This window comes from Rhododendron vialii, chromosome 1a (genome assembly GCF_030253575.1).
Source record: "Rhododendron vialii isolate Sample 1 chromosome 1a, ASM3025357v1".
NCBI classification, from domain to species: domain Eukaryota; kingdom Viridiplantae; phylum Streptophyta; class Magnoliopsida; order Ericales; family Ericaceae; genus Rhododendron; species Rhododendron vialii.
Window position 1 is genome coordinate 9,700,692 of NC_080557.1, and position 18,200 is coordinate 9,718,891.

At 38.0% G+C, this 18,200-nt stretch overlaps 2 protein-coding genes across 3 annotated transcripts; one reads left to right on the forward strand and one right to left on the reverse strand.

Annotated features, from left to right (window-relative positions):
• Nucleotides 1–510: 510 nt before the first annotated feature.
• Nucleotides 511–1,954, reverse strand: LOC131300738 (probable receptor-like protein kinase At5g20050). The gene has a single exon (XM_058326710.1). The coding sequence runs from the start codon at nucleotides 1,922–1,924 to the stop codon at nucleotides 527–529; it is 1,398 nt and encodes a 465-aa protein (XP_058182693.1). The 5' UTR covers nucleotides 1,925–1,954; the 3' UTR covers nucleotides 511–526.
• Nucleotides 1,955–10,114: 8,160 nt separating this feature from the next.
• LOC131300744 (protein arginine N-methyltransferase PRMT10-like) lies at nucleotides 10,115–16,456 on the forward strand. 2 transcript variants are annotated; one of them, XM_058326728.1, is made up of 8 exons: nucleotides 10,115–10,398; nucleotides 11,576–11,768; nucleotides 11,873–11,978; nucleotides 13,084–13,273; nucleotides 13,621–13,806; nucleotides 13,930–14,013; nucleotides 14,748–14,939; nucleotides 16,344–16,456. In XM_058326728.1, the coding sequence occupies exons 1-7, from the start codon at nucleotides 10,207–10,209 to the stop codon at nucleotides 14,922–14,924; spliced, it is 1,128 nt and encodes a 375-aa protein (XP_058182711.1). In that variant the 5' UTR covers nucleotides 10,115–10,206; the 3' UTR covers nucleotides 14,925–14,939; nucleotides 16,344–16,456. The 2 variants fall into 2 exon arrangements, with proteins under 2 accessions (XP_058182711.1, XP_058182703.1); XM_058326720.1 differs by lacking the exon at nucleotides 16,344–16,456 and adding an exon at nucleotides 15,839–16,280 and having other exon boundaries at nucleotides 10,117–10,398.
• Nucleotides 16,457–18,200: the final 1,744 nt, after the last annotated feature.

Below are 18,200 nucleotides of genomic sequence, written 5' to 3' on the forward strand. Positions count from 1 at the left end.
AGAAAGGGTGAGAGAATTGCTCATTGGTGATCGCTTGTTCTACCTTGATCTTCGTAATCATTGGCTTCTTGTCAAACTCTTTTTTGGGCCCGGACAGGCATATGATTGTCGGGGTGTTTAGGTGTTACCTTTTTAGAAAGTACGCTTCTTCTTGTGATGCCTTTATGCCTAGGTCCTTCTAACCTTTGTTCATTTCTTCATAGGTTACCAAAAATATTTTTTGCAGCTAAAAAAGGGGGAAAAAAATAGAGAGAACGAAAAAAAAAAAAAACAAACAAACCATAGACTTCAAAGAAAGTCCAGCTAAAAAATAGTTCAAAGATATTGATTAATTTGAGTACCATCATTACAACTACAAGTTAGCTTTGAATAACTCAAAAGTTTTCTCAAAAAATTAGAGAAGACCTTTCCTTTTTCATTTATTTCCCCCTAATTTAGAAAAAACAATGAAAAATCAAACTTATCAACCGGACCAAATGGCCGGAAAGTCATCTTTGGATGTTCTTCGTTTCTATCGGGCCACAATTTATCTTCCCGACAAACCTGACAAGTAAATAGAGTGAGACGCAGAAGAATGAACATTATTATTATCATCCCCTTGATCAATTACCGGCGACGCAACGTTCCCGTTGCTATCCTGACCTGAACTTATCTCCTCGTCGTACGACAATAGATTAACCATCATCATTCTGGTCTCCGACGGCTCCGCCACCTCCGCCCGCCCCTCCAGCATCTCCACCACCTGGGCCATACTTGGCCTCATCCTAGGCTTCTCATGTATACACCACAACCCAACACAAACCAACCTCTTCACCTCTCTCTCGTCGATGCCTCGTCTTTCTAATACCCTCTTGTCCACAATTTCCATCACCCTCCCTTCCCTCAATCGCTCACTTACGATCTTCGGAAAGTACCGAAACTTTCCCCTCGACTTGTCGGTACCGTTCTCCTTGCTGATTCTACAACTTCTCTTGCCGCCAACCATCTCCAGAAGCACGATTCCGTAGCTAAACACATCGCATTTTTCCGAAATGCCTTGTTGTAATATCCATTCTGGGGCTAAGTACCCTTTAGTCCCGCGAGTCATCGTCACAACTCTGCTCACATCTTTTCCCATGAGCTTGGACACTCCGAAATCCGAGAGAAAACCGCGGTGATTCTCATCGAGTAGAATGTTTTCAGGCTTGACATCAAGGTGTAAGATCGTCGATCGACAATCGTGGTGCAGGTAAGAAAGAGCCTTCGCCACGTCAACCGCGACTCGAACCCTTGAACTCCATTCCAAACACCCACCAGCATGCTGGATTTTCCCTTCCGAGGGAATTTTCTTTTCTTCCTTAGGAGGGAAAATCCAGTTATTTAACGATCCATTGGGTATGAAATTGTAAACCAAGAACCGTGGGCCCATGGGGACACAACAATATCCGAGGAGGCGGACCAGGTTCACGTGATGGACACCAGCTATGGCCGCCACCTCGGACCTAAACTCCTTTTCGCCTCTCTGTTCGCTCGTGATTCGTTTCACGGCGACTGGAGTCCCGTCGTTTAGGATTCCCTTGAATACCGAACCGGACGCTCCTTTCCCCACCAAAGTCTGGAACCCGTCCGTCGCCACCTCGATTTCCCTGTGCTGGAATTTCGTCGGAACCCCGGCGACCTTTCGCATGAAGCTGTACTCGATCCGGAGCTCGAGCGACTCGGAAACCATTTGGGTTTCGAGGAGTCTTCTCCGGCTGTTGAGCCGGTCCTGGAGCAGGAAGAATACGATTACGGCGATGATTGCGGCCGCAAAAGCTCCGGTGATGAAGTAGAAAGTGTTGGAGGGACCGAGGGAGACTCGGGCGACGATTATGACGGTGGTGAAGGCGATGATCAGGGAAGCGGCGATGGCTTTTGCTTTCTTGTCCTCCATGAAGAGTTTCATTGATGGTCCGTCTCTCAAGTATGAAGGGGAGTTGATAACTATGAGTCCTACCCGCACGGCACTGAAAATCTTATCAAAGGTGTCAAAAAAAAAACTAATCCATAAGAAATACTAATAGGTCCAGCACCTCCAAAGCCTACAAAGCAAGGTTTTGAATAATGGTATCGAGACACGTAATGATAGTTACGGTAAAGATTTAATGGTATCGAGAGTATCAGTATCAAAATCAAAATTGGTCGAAATTGGTCGTCGCACACGTGAATATTTTAAAAATCAATTTTGAAAAAAAAAAAAACCAATTTTGAGTGTCGAAATCACGCGTAATGGTTGAAGATCGGCCGTAGCGGGCTAGCGGCTGTGAATCAGTAACGGAAACTGGCGGCTGTGAATCAGTGATGGAAATTGGCTCATGCGCATGTAATTTTCCCTCCTACTGATATATATGGGTGATGTAACGATATCCGGAGGCCAAAAACTGTTACGTATCAATCGTTATGTAACGTAACGACCAATTTTTAAATCCCTGCCACAGAGCTTACCTTTTCAAACTCTATCGGTCACTGATGGGAACTGTTGAGTAACTGATAACACTTCACAAAGGAATTTTTTTTTTGGAGACTCCAGTTTTATTGGTTATTGATGAATATGCGAATAAATATTCCGAAGAACCAAAAAAGAAAAAGAAGATGAATATGCGAATAACTCGTTTATGTAGTTGTAAACAGTTTAAGTCTTTAATTACAATTTGTATAGAAACTTCGTACGATAACGGTTTGAATCAATAACGGTTTGAATCAACAACGGGACTTCGTTTAGATTATTTCACTACTTATAATTAATGAGCTATCAGTTTGATTTAGAGCCCGTTCCAGAAACAAAATAAGAACTTATTTTTTGTGTAATAAGAAGGCTTGTTCCTGAAAATAAGAAGGCTGCTACTTATTTTGGAAGAATTTATATAGGTACCGACCGGCCGGGGAGGGAAAATACCGGCAGCCTCGCCGGGCTGTCTCCGGCCACCGGACGGCCGATCCGAGCCGTCCAAAAATTCTAAAAAAAAAAACGAGGGGGCTCTTGCGAGAATCAACGGCATCCGAGGTGTATAGGGTGCTCGATCCGAGCACCCTTTTTCCGTGTAGGGTGCTTGATCATATATACACGGAAAATGGGTGCTCGGATCAAGCACCCTACACACCTCGGATGCAGTTGATTCCCGCAAGGGGCCCCCTCGTTTTGTTTTTTAGAATTTTTGGACGGCTCGGATCGGCCGTCCGGTGGCCGGATACGGCCCGGCGTGGCCGCCGGTACGATTTCCCTCCGCCGGCACCTATTATCATAGCAACAATCTTATTTTTTGTATAAGGCAACTTCAAACTCAAAAATTATGTGTTTACGCAAATAATTTTTCTACCACTATGGATCTTATTTGATAGATTTCATTGAGATCTTTAATACGGTGCAAAAAAAATTGAATTTTTTTTTTCATTTGCATTATTTTTGAGTTTGAAAATGTGAAAGGAACTTTTTATTTGAATTTTGTGGAATGACCCTTTTTATTTTTTAATGAAAAGTGACAAAATAAGTACTTATTTTTTAAGAAGGTTTCCGGAACGGAGCCTTAGTATCATTGTGAGCTTAATAATATGTTTGATGTTATTCAAATATTGGCATTCATTTACCACTTATTATAACATTCCAGCAAAGGTAGCAAATGTAAAAAATTAAAAGATTTAAAAGTACAATCGTATTTTAGGAGTTCCAGTAGAACCTTCGAAAGTTGACCAACCTCTCGAAAAAGGTTGGGTAAAACATTCAAATATTAAAGAACACCTTTTCAAGTCTATTTTCCTATTTTTCTTTGTTACTGTTGGTTTTCTTCATGTTTTAGGTTTGCATTTTTTTCCCGTCTTCGTTGAAATTCCGTAAAAGAATTTCTCTTCTCAAAATTCTGGCATTTAAAGTTTAAACTAGTACAATTTGAATGTTTATTTATTTTTATTTTTATCCTTTTGTCACTTTATATATATTGCCTATGAATGCTAATTATTCTAGGAGTTTTTCCCTAGCTATTGCATTTTCAACTCTTTCCACTCTCCTATGTTTTTTAACTATAAATGTTTCAGAAAATGATTTTCATATTCCTAAAATATATCTTTTATATGTGCAAATGGCGACAACAAATAGTAATATTTAAATGAAAGGGATGTCAATTTGTTCTTAAATTATAAAATATATAAAATGTTAACGCCCTATAATCCATAGAGTCGGTTGGAATGCACATTACTAAACTCATCCTTAAAATTATGTAGAAATATATTTAAGTACAATTTTGAAGCTAACTTTTGTAAATTCTCCTTGAAATATTGTTATACTAATAAAAAAAAAAAAGTCTCCACTTGAGAGAGTAATTTGGAATTGAGGAAATATGGACAAGGTCAAAAACATTCTTAAATTAAAAATGTGGAAGCTGTCATCCAGATGAGGTCACACTTTTTGGGATAAGATTAATTATAAATCATTAGTTGTCGAAGAAAAAAAGTGTTTTAATTAAATCTATGGGTAGGATCAAAAAAAAAAAATTAAATCTATGGGTTTTTATTTTTTCCGAGCAAAAGATCTTCTCAATTATATTACTACTCAAAAAAGTAAAACTATAACAAACAAGTAAAATACAATAAAAGTAATAAAAAACAAAAGTAAATACAAAAAAAAAAAAAAAAGGCCGCGTGAAATCAGTACCAGAGTATACTCTATGCGAGGACCAAGAATAGTTTACGTGTCACATCGTAGGGATAGAGAAATATCCTGTACCTAAGGCACTTGATCGAGATCCAATTTAATAACCAGCATCGTTTAGTTTTTTAGGCAAATTAGAAAAAGTCAATTAGATCGGACATTTGAAGTGATTTAATATGACCACAAATTTTTTTTTTTGGTCAAACGAAAATTCATCATACGACCACATTTAGCTTGCAATGTATTCCAGGAATTGTATTGGGTGTTCAGTTTTTAAAAAGGAAATATGATCTGTACATGTAACTAGCTACAAATTAAATCATTAATAGCTTTTCAGTCTTTTTTTTTGCTCTTTTTTTTTTGGCAACTATATATAAACGCAACGAGTTTAGAAAAAAAATTAAACAGTAGCTATCTGGTCAATGGGCCCGAATGAGCTTCATTTTACCCCAGTGTAGGCCTGTCAATGGGCCGGATCCGATCCGGATCCGACAGATCCGGATCCGATAAGACACAATCCGATCCGGATCCGATAAGACTCAAATCCGATAGTGGTAATCCGGATCCGAATCCGAAAAATCCGGATCCGATCCGAAAATCCGAATCCGATCCGGAAACTTTTTTTACTTCAAAAATTTTAGCAAAAAAATATATATTTTTCAAAAAAATACAATTTTTTTTTTCAAAAAAAAATTATTTTCCGAAAAAAAATTTAAAAAATTTAAAAAATAAAATAAAAATAAAAATACAACTTCTTAAACATTTTTTTTTTCAAAATAAAAATTTTACTATTTTTTTAAAAAAAATTAAAATTTTTTAAAAAAATGAAGTTCGGATTCGGATTGATAACGGATTTAATCCGATCCGATCCGGATCCGTATTGAATTACCGGATCCGGATTATCGGATTATCGGATCGATGTTATCGGATTCGGATCCGGATCCGGATCGGATTTTTCGAATCGGATCCGGATCGAATCCGGTCCATTGACAGGCCTACCCCAGTGCAAGCCCTGGGCTTGAGGTGTAAATTACTCGGGAAGTATGTCTATATAGACAAAAGTTGCACAGATTCTACACAGATCTCATTGTAGGGCCTACTACGGGGTCCCACACAAATGATCTAAGCTATTCATTAAATTTAAAACATGTTTTTGAGTGACTTTGCAAAAAATCAACTCAAAAAGATACTTGTAAGTACTCGATCCAATCATATAACTTTTCATTCAAATTTTAGGAATAATGAAAAGTTATATGATTGGATCGAACACTTACAAATATCTTTTTGAGCTGATTTTTTGAGAAGTCACTCGAAAACATGTTTTAAATTTAATGAACGGCTCGAATTATTTGTGTAAGACCCTTAGTGAGCCTCACAACAAGATCTATATAGGATCTGTACAACCTTTGTTTGTGTAGATAGCACAGCTCTAAATTACTACTCCTTCCGTCTGGATTTAACGGTCCTTTTTGGGGATTCAAACTTTTTAAGGAAACAGAACTATTACATGTTTGGACACTTGAATTTACTCTTTTACCCTTCATTATTATGGAGTAAATTTGATGGAGTAAAAATTTTCCTTTTTGAAAACAGTCAATTAGGTGCCAAAATAGGGAAAAAAAAAACAAAGTCAAATTTGTACTCCTAACCAAAAGACATGCATAACAAAAGAAGCGGGTAATTTTGGAATTCAAAATCTCCCTCAAATTAAAATTCCCTCCTAAAACTCTTTCTAAAGGCAACCTGTTCTTATCTTCAGGAAAAATTCTTTACCCAATCTTTCCCCCCCTACCTTCTCACTTTCCGAACTTCAACTTAACCTTTACTGGAAAATCTAAACTCTACTCCTCCTCTAAACTTCTATCCACGGCTAATGGATTGTACTTTTGGTCAAAACTCCTACTTTCATGGTAGACCAAACCACAACCTTACAAATGAACAAAGAGAAGAAATTTTTCAGGCTCTTTTGCTCCAAACTATTGATGGAAAATTGACAAGGGGTTGTGTGCTAGAAGTTGCTGCGATGTTCTTAGTCTCCAACAAAACAATACTTCGAATTTGGAGCAGAGCAAAAATTTGTGAAGCCCATGGTTTGATGGTTGATGTATCAAGCAAAAAGCGTAGAAGAGTTGGCTAGAAGCGACGCGATATTGACTGGAACAAAGTCAGGGGGATTGCTTTTCATTGCCGTACAAATATCCGTTCCTTCTTGGAGGCTTGAGAAGTCCCAAAATCAACGCTCCATCAACGAATTAAGGAAGGTGAAATTAGGCCTCATACAAATCCTCTTAAGCCGGACCTTTTTGATCAAAATAAGATAGCAAGGTTGCACTTTTGTCTTTCTATGCTTGAACCGAACAGTCTCACCCAGCCAATGTTTAAGGATATGTACAACTATGTTCACATAGATGAGAAGTGGTTTTACATGATCAAAGAATCGGAAAGGTATTATGTACTTCCCGATGATGATCAACCACATCGAACTTGTAAAAGCAAACGATTCATCACAAAGGTTATGTTTCTAGCAGCGGTAGCTCAACCACGATTCGGTGCTAATGGATGTGAAGAGTTTTCAGGTAAGATTGGTATTTTTCCATTCACTATCAAAGAACCTGCCAAACGAACAAGTAAAAATCGCATAGCCGGGACAATGGAGACAAAGGCAGTTGCAGCTGTATGTGGCTAAAGATGTTATTCATTCGTGTTTGATTGAAAAAATAATTCTTGCTATTCAATCAAAATGGCCTCGGTCTAGCATGGGTGAAACTATTTATATTTAACTAGATAATGCAAGGCCTCACATCAAACCAAATGATGCTGAGTTTCATGAGGCTGCAACAAGGAATGGGTTTGATATTCGTTTAACAAATCAACCCCCAAGTAGTCCTGACTTGAATGTTTTTTATCTCGGTTTTTTTAACGCCATACAATCCTTGCAACATCAAGAGGCGCCTAGAACAATTGATCAGCTTGTGAATGCCGTGGAAAATTTTTTTGATAAATTATCATCGCATGAACTCTATTATGTTTTTTTATCTCTACAAGCTTGTATGGTTGAAGTGATGAAGGTTAATGGGGGGAATAATTACAAATTGCCGCACATTAGGTAACCCCAATTAAGGAGAGATGGAGTTCTTCCCTCTCAACTTAAATGTGGTCGAGATGTTGTGGAGAATGTGCTGATTCATTTACATAATCAAGTTTAAATCAAGGTGAGTTATCCTTTTAATCCTATGAATAACCAGCTCTAGCTTTTACTATATTTTTTGCTTTTGTTGCTAGACTTAGAAAAAGTGACGTGGAGAAAACTAAGGTCATCTTTTCTTTCTTTGTGTAGTTGGACTTGGAAAAAACTTTCCATTTATATTGGGGTAAATTGTGTTCTTAATTTGATCTTCTTTCCTTTTTTTAGGGCAAATCACGCAAGATTTTTCCAAGTTTTTTTGGTTGAAGTTCTTCAATCAACCAAGTTATTTGAAGAGATTGTTGGATTGAAGAACTTGTTTTTGTGAATCTGTAGAAGGTTAGGTGTCAACCTATGCACATCAGTGAACATGTTTTTGTGAATTTGTAGAAGGTTTTGCTGTAAGTGGGAAAGTTTAGTGCACATTGAAGGACGTGGAATTTGTGAATTTTTTGAAGAAGAGTTTTGGAAATTTATGAAGGTTTAGTGTAAATGGGAAAGATCCTCCGTGGAAGAAAAGAACTAGATGGTTGTTTGGTATTTGATCTCAATGTAAATCTCATTTTGGGTGTTCCAGCGCATATTCTATTATTCCGTACCAGTAGTACTCATTTTGTAAAATTTTCCTCTTTTTTTTTTCGTGTGTTAGTAGTAATGATTGAAAAATGGAAGGGTAAAATTGGAAATTTGTTAATCATTACCCATCTAGTTTAGAAGTGGGACAATTTTTTTGGGACGGCAAAAAGTGCAAAATAGAACAATTAAATTAGGACGGAGGGAGTATATAGAAAATTAGATGTCCGTCCTAGTTTCATTTGGGGGGTGGGGGGAACGGGATAACGTTAGCTATGTTTGGGAAAAATCAAAGAAACACGTCATGTTACTTAGGTCCTGTTCGGCTAAATAAGCGAATTGATTTTTTTTCTTATTCAATTTTTTTTCGTATTTGTTAGTTTTTTGTCAATTTTTTAGGGATTGTTGCATTGTTATGACAAAAGGAATCTAAAAAGTAAAAAATTACGATTGAAACCTAATTTTTTTTGAATAAAGACAAAAATAAGTCAATTTTTTGGTCTTTATTAAAAAAAATTTGGATTTCGATCATAATTTTTTACTTTTTAGATTTCTCTCGTCATGACGATACAAAAAATTAACAAATACCAAAAAAATTTAAATAATGACAAAAAAATAAGCCAGTTGGCTTATTTAGCCAAACGGATCCTAAAGACTGAAAACTTGGGGCTTTGTTTTAATCCGGGCCATTGGATTAATTCATTACCGTGTTGGTAGCTTTTGGTGAAAAGGTGTGGTAGATTTGGGGAGAGGGATATTTGAAGAGGATCCGGATCCGAATTTATGTGGTGCACTCAATAGATTCTTTATACTATATTATACCTATAATACTTGAGTATTAATCCACTTCTAATTAAATTTATTTAAATGTAAAATGTTACATCTTTTATGCATTATTAAACATTTTGACTACACTTTTCCAATTTTTCTAACATGTTTGGTTTGAGGAATCTGCTGGGATGCTCTCACGCCTCCTATTGCACCAAGCAATGAAATAATATTGCCACATAAAGCCGTAGATTGGACATCCTCAATTATTGAGTAGTTTGGAATGTTTACAAAAGAATCTGCATGTAACGCTCATGCACGCGCATTTTATGATGGCATGGTCGGCACCATTCTAATGTCTCAAACCTCCTCACATCGCATCATTAATACTAGAAAAATTGATCATGGAAAGATTGGTTCCCCGAAGCCTAGGGCTTTTTTTCGTTTTGCCCTTACTCAAAATTGGTCGCATTTGTTTGTTTTATGTCAAAATTTTGTGGATTGTAGGTTCGTCTCGACGTAAGAAATCGTAAATAAAAAATTATGATCTTTACCAATTTTTTTTTGTGAAAATACACAAGTTTTAGCACTTTTAAGTCAGCTTTTTTGGTTAAGTGCTAAAAATTGGATTTTTTTTTTGATTGGCAAAAACAAAAATATTTCCAAAACAAATAGAATAAAAGTCATAATTTTTAATTTTTTTCAATATCTCTCATGAAGACGAAACTCCAATTAATAAAATTTTAACGCAAAATTAATAAATGTAAAAAAAATTAATAACAACAAAAAAAAAAAAACCGAGGGCTTATTTTGGGAACCTAGGCCTCAGACAGGAGATCGGACCTCGCTATTTAGACAAAGCACCTGATATTCCGACACCCAAACGGGCGGGCTCCACACAAGACACACGCATCTCTATAGCCGTTGCCCTAAAATCAATTTGTCTGCCTTCTCTCTCTCTCTCTCTCTCTTCCTCTTCTTCTTACTGGCAAGCAAGCTGTCACTCTCTCTCTAATAAGACATGGGAAGCGTCGCTAACGGTGTCGCCGCCGCCGGTAGCGGCGGCAGGGGTGTGGACAAGGGCGTGGATTACGCCAACTATTTCTGCACCTACTCGTTTCTCTACCACCAGAAAGAGATGCTCTGTGACCGTGTTCGCATGAACGCTTATTACAATGCTGTTTTTGATAACAGAGATCACTTCTACGGAAAGGTAATCCCTCTCTCTCTCTCTCTCTCTCTCTCGCACGCCACATGTTTTAGTACTATGCTAAACCATACCAAACCGAGGCTTGACCATACTAAACCGAGCCTTGTGTCTCAATTAATTAGTGTCGGCTGCATATCCTATTTTTCCATAGAGCTCTATCATGGGCGACCTGTTCACTTAGATTTAGTGAGTCCAAATGCTTCGCATCACGGTAGACACAGTAATTTCAGGTCTTTGCTCTACTATCATATCACTCTTCTTGACTATTGCGTCTGCAGGTCTATGAAGAGCGACATGTTAAGTAGTACAATGCTAACTGGGGAAAATGGGGTGGTTAAATTTTTGGTATTTTGGTGTTTGGATTTGTTAAGTTATGAAAATAAGCTCTCATGTGATGGGAGGAGGATAATATGAGGGCTTTATCTCACATTTTTGTTCATGGTTTTGTGATTTTCTTTGAGCAGCTGTAGTTGTCTGAGGTTTTACAGGATTTGGTTCTGATTTTTCTGGTTCTCTAGTTGTTTTGGTATGGGGTGTGCGTGTTGTTGAGGGTTTTTCAATGCCATGCTCTGGTGGTTCTTATTGATGAGATCAACTCACTGGAAAAAAAAGAACAAGAAAAAAGAAAGGCTCTCAAACTTATTCAAATGACTTGTTTTGGGTTATGAGGGTAAGTAGAGTAACTTTGGTTTCAAATTAGAAGTCCAGGACTTCATGTCAAATTTTTCTGTTTTTTTTTTTTGTTCTTCCTGTTTTCCTCTGTGTTCTCAGCAACGGATGAACAACTAACCACAGAAATGCTTGGTATTACTTGCCAATTCAGAGCCTTGTGAATCATGCATGTAATGTTCAGCTTTAAATTACCTAGACGCAAAAATTGATCCACAAAACCACACATCAATACCCATAAATTGGAATTTTTGGGCCAGATTCGTTACATTCGTGGCAAATTTGTCCCTGAATCTTTCAGTCTAATAAGGAGACATTACAGGGTGTGGCTTCCAATCTAGACCGCACACCTTTCTTTCTGGGTGAAATTCTGGGTACATAGAATATCTATATAAGTTATACATTACCAGTATTCACGCACACACATTTTCTTAGTTCATCTTCCCTTGGGTTTGTGTGAGGAAGTTGTCATAGACTTGTTTGAGACTGAATTGGTGAATCGGTGGAGAAGACTGTGTTGGATGTAGGAACTGGGAGTGGCATTCTTGCAATTTGGGCTGGGCAAGCGGGGGCGAAAAAAGTCTATGCGGTAGAAGCAACAAAGATGTCGGAACATGCACGCGAACTTGTCAAAGCAAATAACCTTCAGAATGTTGTTGAAGTGATTGAGGGTTCAATAGAAGATGTTAACCTGCCAGAGAAAGGTCAAGATCCTAATTTTCTCCTCACCACCATATTTAGTTTGCTAAGTTGCATTTCCTTTAATTTGTTCCGCCGTCCCTCTAATAGTTAAACTGATTGATGGCAGTTGATGTAATTATCTCTGAGTGGATGGGATATTTCCTTCTGCGTGAATCTATGTTTGATTCAGTAATTTTTGCACGTGACCGCTGGCTGAAGCCAACCGGGGTTATGTAAGTACTTTTCCAACCTGATGCTTTTACATGTTTTCCGTGGTTATGAGATGAAGGATACAGATGTGTACGAGCCTATAAAACAGATCCTATTCAAGTAAGGTCGTACCATTGTTGTGTGTCTCAATGTTATTTTAGTTACTTCACATTACCGCTTGTCATTTTATTTAGTATTGTCTCATTAATGCATGAATTGGCTACAAACTTCAGATAAGACTACCTAATGGAGCTCAGATTCAATATAAAGGAATATGAGGGTAGTTGTTTTTCATTATGACTGGCTTAAATCCGAAATGGGTAGAATTTTTTATTTTTTATTTTTTTTGGGGACGCTATGGAGTTGCTTTGTTTGGGTATAAAGGGTCTTGATTTCTTGAACTTCTCTATGTTGCATGCAAATGTCCACATAGCAACCATTTTATATTTTGAGGCCTTTAGCTATGCACCTCTCAGATTTCATCTACATTGTGTAAGCTCCCATTGAATATGTTGCTTGTAATAGCCTAACAATTATTGATAAACTTTAATTACAGGTGCTAGCTTTTCATTCAAAAAGTGTTATCATAGTCAGAGATAACATTAAATTGGACTGTATAGTAAAATTGAGTTGAATTCGTGATGGGGGTTGAATTATATGTTTGTGAAGTTGGAGTGACAATCCTCATAGAACATAGTGGGTTGGATTAGTTGAAGATTTGTTTTCAGGGTTATGAGATTTGCTTGTTCTAGTTAAATTAGCAGATCAAAGCCAAACATTCTGAAGTTGCGGCAAACCACAATGGTATTGTTGTATGTAAAAAAACTATATGGTGTAAAAGCAGTATTGAGTAGACGAAGGATGAGATATTGTGATGTAGTAGAAAAATCTGACCATGAATTGGATGGTTTCATAGATTTTGATTGTTGTTAACTTCTTATGTTTGGCTTCTAGTTAAATTTACTGCAAGCTTGTTTGAGTACTATTATTATGGCTGCATGAGGAAAATGTAGTGTTTAAGTGTTCGAGTACTATTATTTATAATTAGGAAAGGTTTCTCATTTTTAATAATCTTTTGAGGTTTGACATTTGGCTTTTGGCAGTTGACTGTATGAGCTGTCGTTGCAGGTATCCGAGCAATGCTCGCATGTGGTTGGCACCCATCCGGTCCAGATTGGCAGACCACAAAATGAGTGACTATGAAGGATCAATGAGTGGCTGGTGTTCTTTTTTGGACGAGACTAAAACTTATTATGGTGTTGATATGAGTGTTCTAACTAAACCTTACTCTGAAGAGCAGAAAAAATACTATTTACAGGTGAAAGTTGCATTTCAGCAGTATCTAACTTTAGTTTTACTTCACGAACTAAGAAAAGGATTAGAGCTCTTGTTGGTCTACTATTTCTGAAAGGGAAAGAGCATTGTTTCTTTAATTTTTAATCTCCAATACCTTCTCTGCCTCTATAATTAACTGCAAGATGAATGGCTTGTAATTCTGTGGCCTTAAGGTTTAAGGGCCTTAGCACCCACAATAGATTGGTATTTTGCTTCTAGAGTTGATAGCTGTTTATGATTGTTGGTAAAGAATACTTATATGTTGATTATATTGCTTCTTTTATTGCTCCCTTATGCATCCTAAAAGATGGTACTGTTAAGCTGTTTTAGACATCACTGTGGAACAACCTTCATCCAAATCAAGTCATAGGAACAGCTGCCATCATAAAGGAGATCGATTGTTTAACAGTGACAGTAAATGACATCCTTAATGTAAGAGCAAGCATTTCATCATCAATATCTGCTGAGGAAACGAGGCTATGTGGATTTGCCGGGTGGTTTGATGTCCATTTCCGAGTAAGTTTTTCAGTTTTTCTCTTCAGCCTTCCTTGTTGATATGGCATGAATGAGTCTCTGCCTTATCCTTGCTAAGTTGCAAAACCACTATTTACACATTGTTGTGGACCTGTGGTACCTTAGGGAAGTAAGGAGAATCCAGCTCAACAGGAAATTGAGCTGACCACTGCTCCCAGTGAAAATCACAGCACGCATTGGGGCCAGCAGGTTTGAATCTCTAATTTAAAATGGTTATCGTTGTTGCATTTCTAATCTATGTTACATGGACTCTTGTACTTGCATATGAGTACTCGTGTTGAATGTTTATGAAGGGTGTGGGATATGTGTCCGCACCGGTACCGATTTTAGACAATAGGATCCTCTAATGTTAAAAAGGAGCTGATATATGCGAGGAAAGTAATACTTGAAACCTTTTACTTAGATGGAAAATGAAACTCTAGATTGTTCTTTAATTTCTATTTGATTGTAAGTACATTTCTTATAGGTTGCAACCTACCATATAAGAATATCCAAGGACCTGTCCCTGTACCCATACCTAACTTTTGGATAGATATATGTTGCTCTTTTTCTCGAGAAAACGCTACATACAAATTGGCGTGAATTGGTGGATTTTGCCTAGCGGATGTAGGCAATATTGCGGGGGGAGCTAAACCGTTGGAAGGGATGTGCCTAATCCAAACCTCCCTCAGGCGCTCTGTGAAGCCTAAGAAGAAAAGAATAACAATTGATTCTTTCTTGTCTCAGGAAAGAGGTCTTCAAATTTCACAAGAAACTACACTAACAAAGTGCAAAAACTTTACCTTCGATGCTTGTGAATAATATCCCAAAATTCATGTCTGCACTGTTCTGTAGTTTTCTTTAGTCCTGGTATCTTGCATCCTTATTGCTTTTGCCCATTAGTCTGGTTCTGTTCCAACATTTTTCTCTTACTTTACGTGCAGGTGTTTCTCTTGCATCCTCCTATCTGTGTTGGCGAACGTGACAATCTGAACATGAATTTCTCGATGGTTCGATCCAAGGAAAACCATCGGTTGATGGAAGTTGAGCTCAGTTGTGAGATAAGAAAGTCTTCTGGTACGCTGCTTCCACCAATGACGAACAGGTTTTACATTGAGTGACAGACTGCTAACATGGTACGCCTTTTCAGCACTTCGATTATCCTCTAAACTTCAATATATGGTCTGCTAAGTTACCAATTTTCCGAAAACTTAAGCTGTAATGAATGGGCCCAATGTATATCAAGCTATTCAACTTGCTCCCTCTCGTGCAACCCCGTCCGTCTTGCACCTCACATGCAACCCCGTCTTGCACATGAAGGTGCATATATCATGTGTAAAGTGAGATATGAAAGGGAGAAGCAGAACTTAAACGGGGTAATAAATGCAATGGAGAGACTTGAACGCGAGACCTCTCCAAACATAAACTCTGATAGTGATACTATGTTAAGTTACTAATTATCCTCAACGCTTAAGTCGTTGGGATATGTGTGCCCAACTATGAATATCAAGCTATTCAACCCATGCTTAATATGCATGGTGGGCCACAACGGTGTTATTTGTTTGAACTGTTTACAATAAATTACTGCAATTACGCACTGTCAATCTAGATCTGGTATTCAGATTTCAGACTAAGTTGCTCCCATGCCCTCAAGAACTTTGGCAATCATGTATTTGTTAGAGCTTGTCCCACGTTGGTTAATATCACCTCCAAGACAATAGAGCCTGGGCGGTCTCTCCACCCATAGCCAAGTAGTTTTGAGTTGAATGCTTTAACAGTATTATGTATATATGTATGTACCGATTTATAGCTTTCCGTCCTTCAATTGACATGTGCCGTGTCTGTTGCCTTTTTGGTTCGTTACATTTAACATGTAACTCTCAGTCTTCTGGGGTGCTGCTTTTAATTTCATTGTATAGTTTGTTCAACTCCTAGACATTTTTAGGCTTTTAGCTCAACCCTACCAGTTTGTTGTTAGCACATTGTGGGTTAATCCATATTTGACTGAACTGAGAAACCTAATTGAATCATGTAGGTCATGGCCGGTTTCTGGGCCTCCATCAGTTTTTACAAGGTCCAATAGAGAAAATTCTGCATGTAAGCCTGCAGCATGATTCTTGACCACCATAGTTGCATACATGGCACAGGGAGAGGTGAAGGCTCCATTGCTAAAGGCCCAGTCTCCACTTGGGATATATTTATGTTGGAAAGATCGAACTAACATCATTTGTTAAGAGTTCTGTTACTCTCCTGAAGTGTTTCATTCTGGGAAGTATTGCGGCATACATTTGTTGTCCACTAAAATTTGAGTGTATTGATCACGTACTATGAAAAGTTGTACCGGTTGTACTTTTTTTTTTTGTTGGTGGGGAATCGGCTTTTGGTCTGACCTAGTGATTTGTTGTGATTCGGCTTGTTGGAGGTGTAGTTACCACTTTTAATTACTTCGTAGCGCATTCTAGCATGGTTACTCATAGTATATGCTACTTGTGCCTAGTGATGCTCATGACTGTAAAAACAAATGTTGTGGTGGTGAACAGGTTATAGGAACCGCATAGATTTGGACACTTTGGAGGTTTGCTATTTTGTAGGATATCCCCCAAATTTTGTGTGCCTATTTTTCTTATTCATCATATAGCTAGTTAGGTTTGCATTTTTTAATGGCATGGTTTGTACTTCTCTTTTTTGGAATTTATTCATTTATTTGGTGATTTTTGTTTATTTTGGGAGCCCTTTCATTTCTTTCTGATATAATCTTTGCCATGTTTTATTTCCTGCATATGAGGGATTTATAACCTGTTAACTTTTTGGCGGACTACTAAGTGTCAGCATCAAATTTGGATGAAGCTGGGTAATATAAGCTCATACCACATTAAGGCTGGTTAAAGCTAAAATAGTCCACATTGCTTGTGGAACCAGGAGCTAATGCTATGAAGGATTGCTGCTTATAGGAAAGGGTGAGATTTTTGCCATTAAAAGAATGGGAAGACTGAAATAGTTTTTAGTCTTACATATACAGTCGAGGAAGCTTCCGTGACTAGTCCATGGTGCCCCGACTTTGGAAGCTTGTCACAAAAAATCGCCAAAGTGTTAATCGATCATGCCGCTCCAACCTATTATTGGTCATAAAACACATTCGTTCTAGGAAAATATGTTCATCTTGCTATTGAACTTCTTAAAGATACGAAGAAGATTTCATAGGTATCAAAGCAAGAGAAGAAATTTACACCGTTTCTATGCTCATTCTTTTTCTTACGTACAGTTTGGCAAACCTGGAGAGAAAGAGGAAGGTCTCGCTTTTGGCGCCGGGGGAGAACAACTCAAAAGCAACAAGTCCTTCGTATCCTAGTAAGTGGGCTTCTTTTTTCCTTGAGATAAAACTTACAAAAATCATTTAAAAAAAAATGGATGCCCCTACCCCATTTGGTAAACGCGAACGTATAATTACTTCGGGTTGACTTGAGGTTACCTAAGTTAGGCACATTGAGTCCAGGAGCGCATTAGCAGTGTAGTATTAAAAAACATAGAAAGGGAGAAGCCAAAATCTCTACTCCTAACAAAGTTGTTGAGTTTGGCTTTCAGGACTACCTACTTTTGGGCTTATGTAATACTCCGAACTATAGAAAGAAGAGCCCTCTTAGTGCCTTTCTCAGCCCTAGTACGAATGGTTATACAGGTGTCTGTCTTTGGATTATTGGATACAAGCAAGGTTATACTAAATTGCGGTATTGGGTAACATATCAATATTGGTGATACGGCCATATATCGGACCGTAAGATCAATATGCAAGTAAATAAAGATATTGAAGGCCTGAAATCGGACGATACGTAACAGCCTTTATTTAAAACCCTCGTATAACTGGCCTGCATTGATAACCAGAATGTATTTATGCACTAGTATAATGCATCAAGCTTTAGATTCCCTGGTTAATTAAACAATGATATATTGACCTTATTTTACAGTATCAATCACATGCAGGGTACAATCCGCCTTTAATTCCACTGAAAGCTGCTTCAACACAACTCTAAAAAACACCACATTTTCCTTCATAGTAAGTCTTCAAGTTAATGAAGTCAATGAATCCACTTCCACATGCCATCTCTCTCTCTCTCTCTCTCTCTCTCTCTCTCTCTCATTTATGGCCCTGAAAAACAGAAATGATATTGGTACCGACCTCCCGGTACCGAAATCGTACCGCCGGCCGCCGGTGGGCCGTCTCCGGCCACCGGACGGCCGATCCGAGCCGTCCAAATATTTTAAAAAAAAAAAACGAGGGGGCCTACGCGGGAATCAACGGCATCCGAGGTGTGTAAGGTGCTTGATCCGAGCACCCTTTTTTCGTGTATATATGTATATTCGCGGGAATATACATATATACACGAAAAAAGGGTGCTCGG

Bases quoted from the DNA above. Each gene is read 5' to 3' on its own strand.
- LOC131300744 (XM_058326728.1), top strand. From the start codon at position 10,207: ATGGGAAGCGTCGCTAACGGTGTCGCCGCCGCCGGTAGCGGCGGCAGG. The intron at 11,769-11,872 runs GTCAAGATCCTA...GATTGATGGCAG, and splicing joins TGTTAACCTGCCAGAGAAAG to TTGATGTAATTATCTCTGAG. The intron at 13,807-13,929 runs GTAAGTTTTTCA...GTGGTACCTTAG, and splicing joins GGTTTGATGTCCATTTCCGA to GGAAGTAAGGAGAATCCAGC.
- LOC131300738 (XM_058326710.1), bottom strand. From the start codon at position 1,924: ATGAAACTCTTCATGGAGGACAAGAAAGCAAAAGCCATCGCCGCTTCC.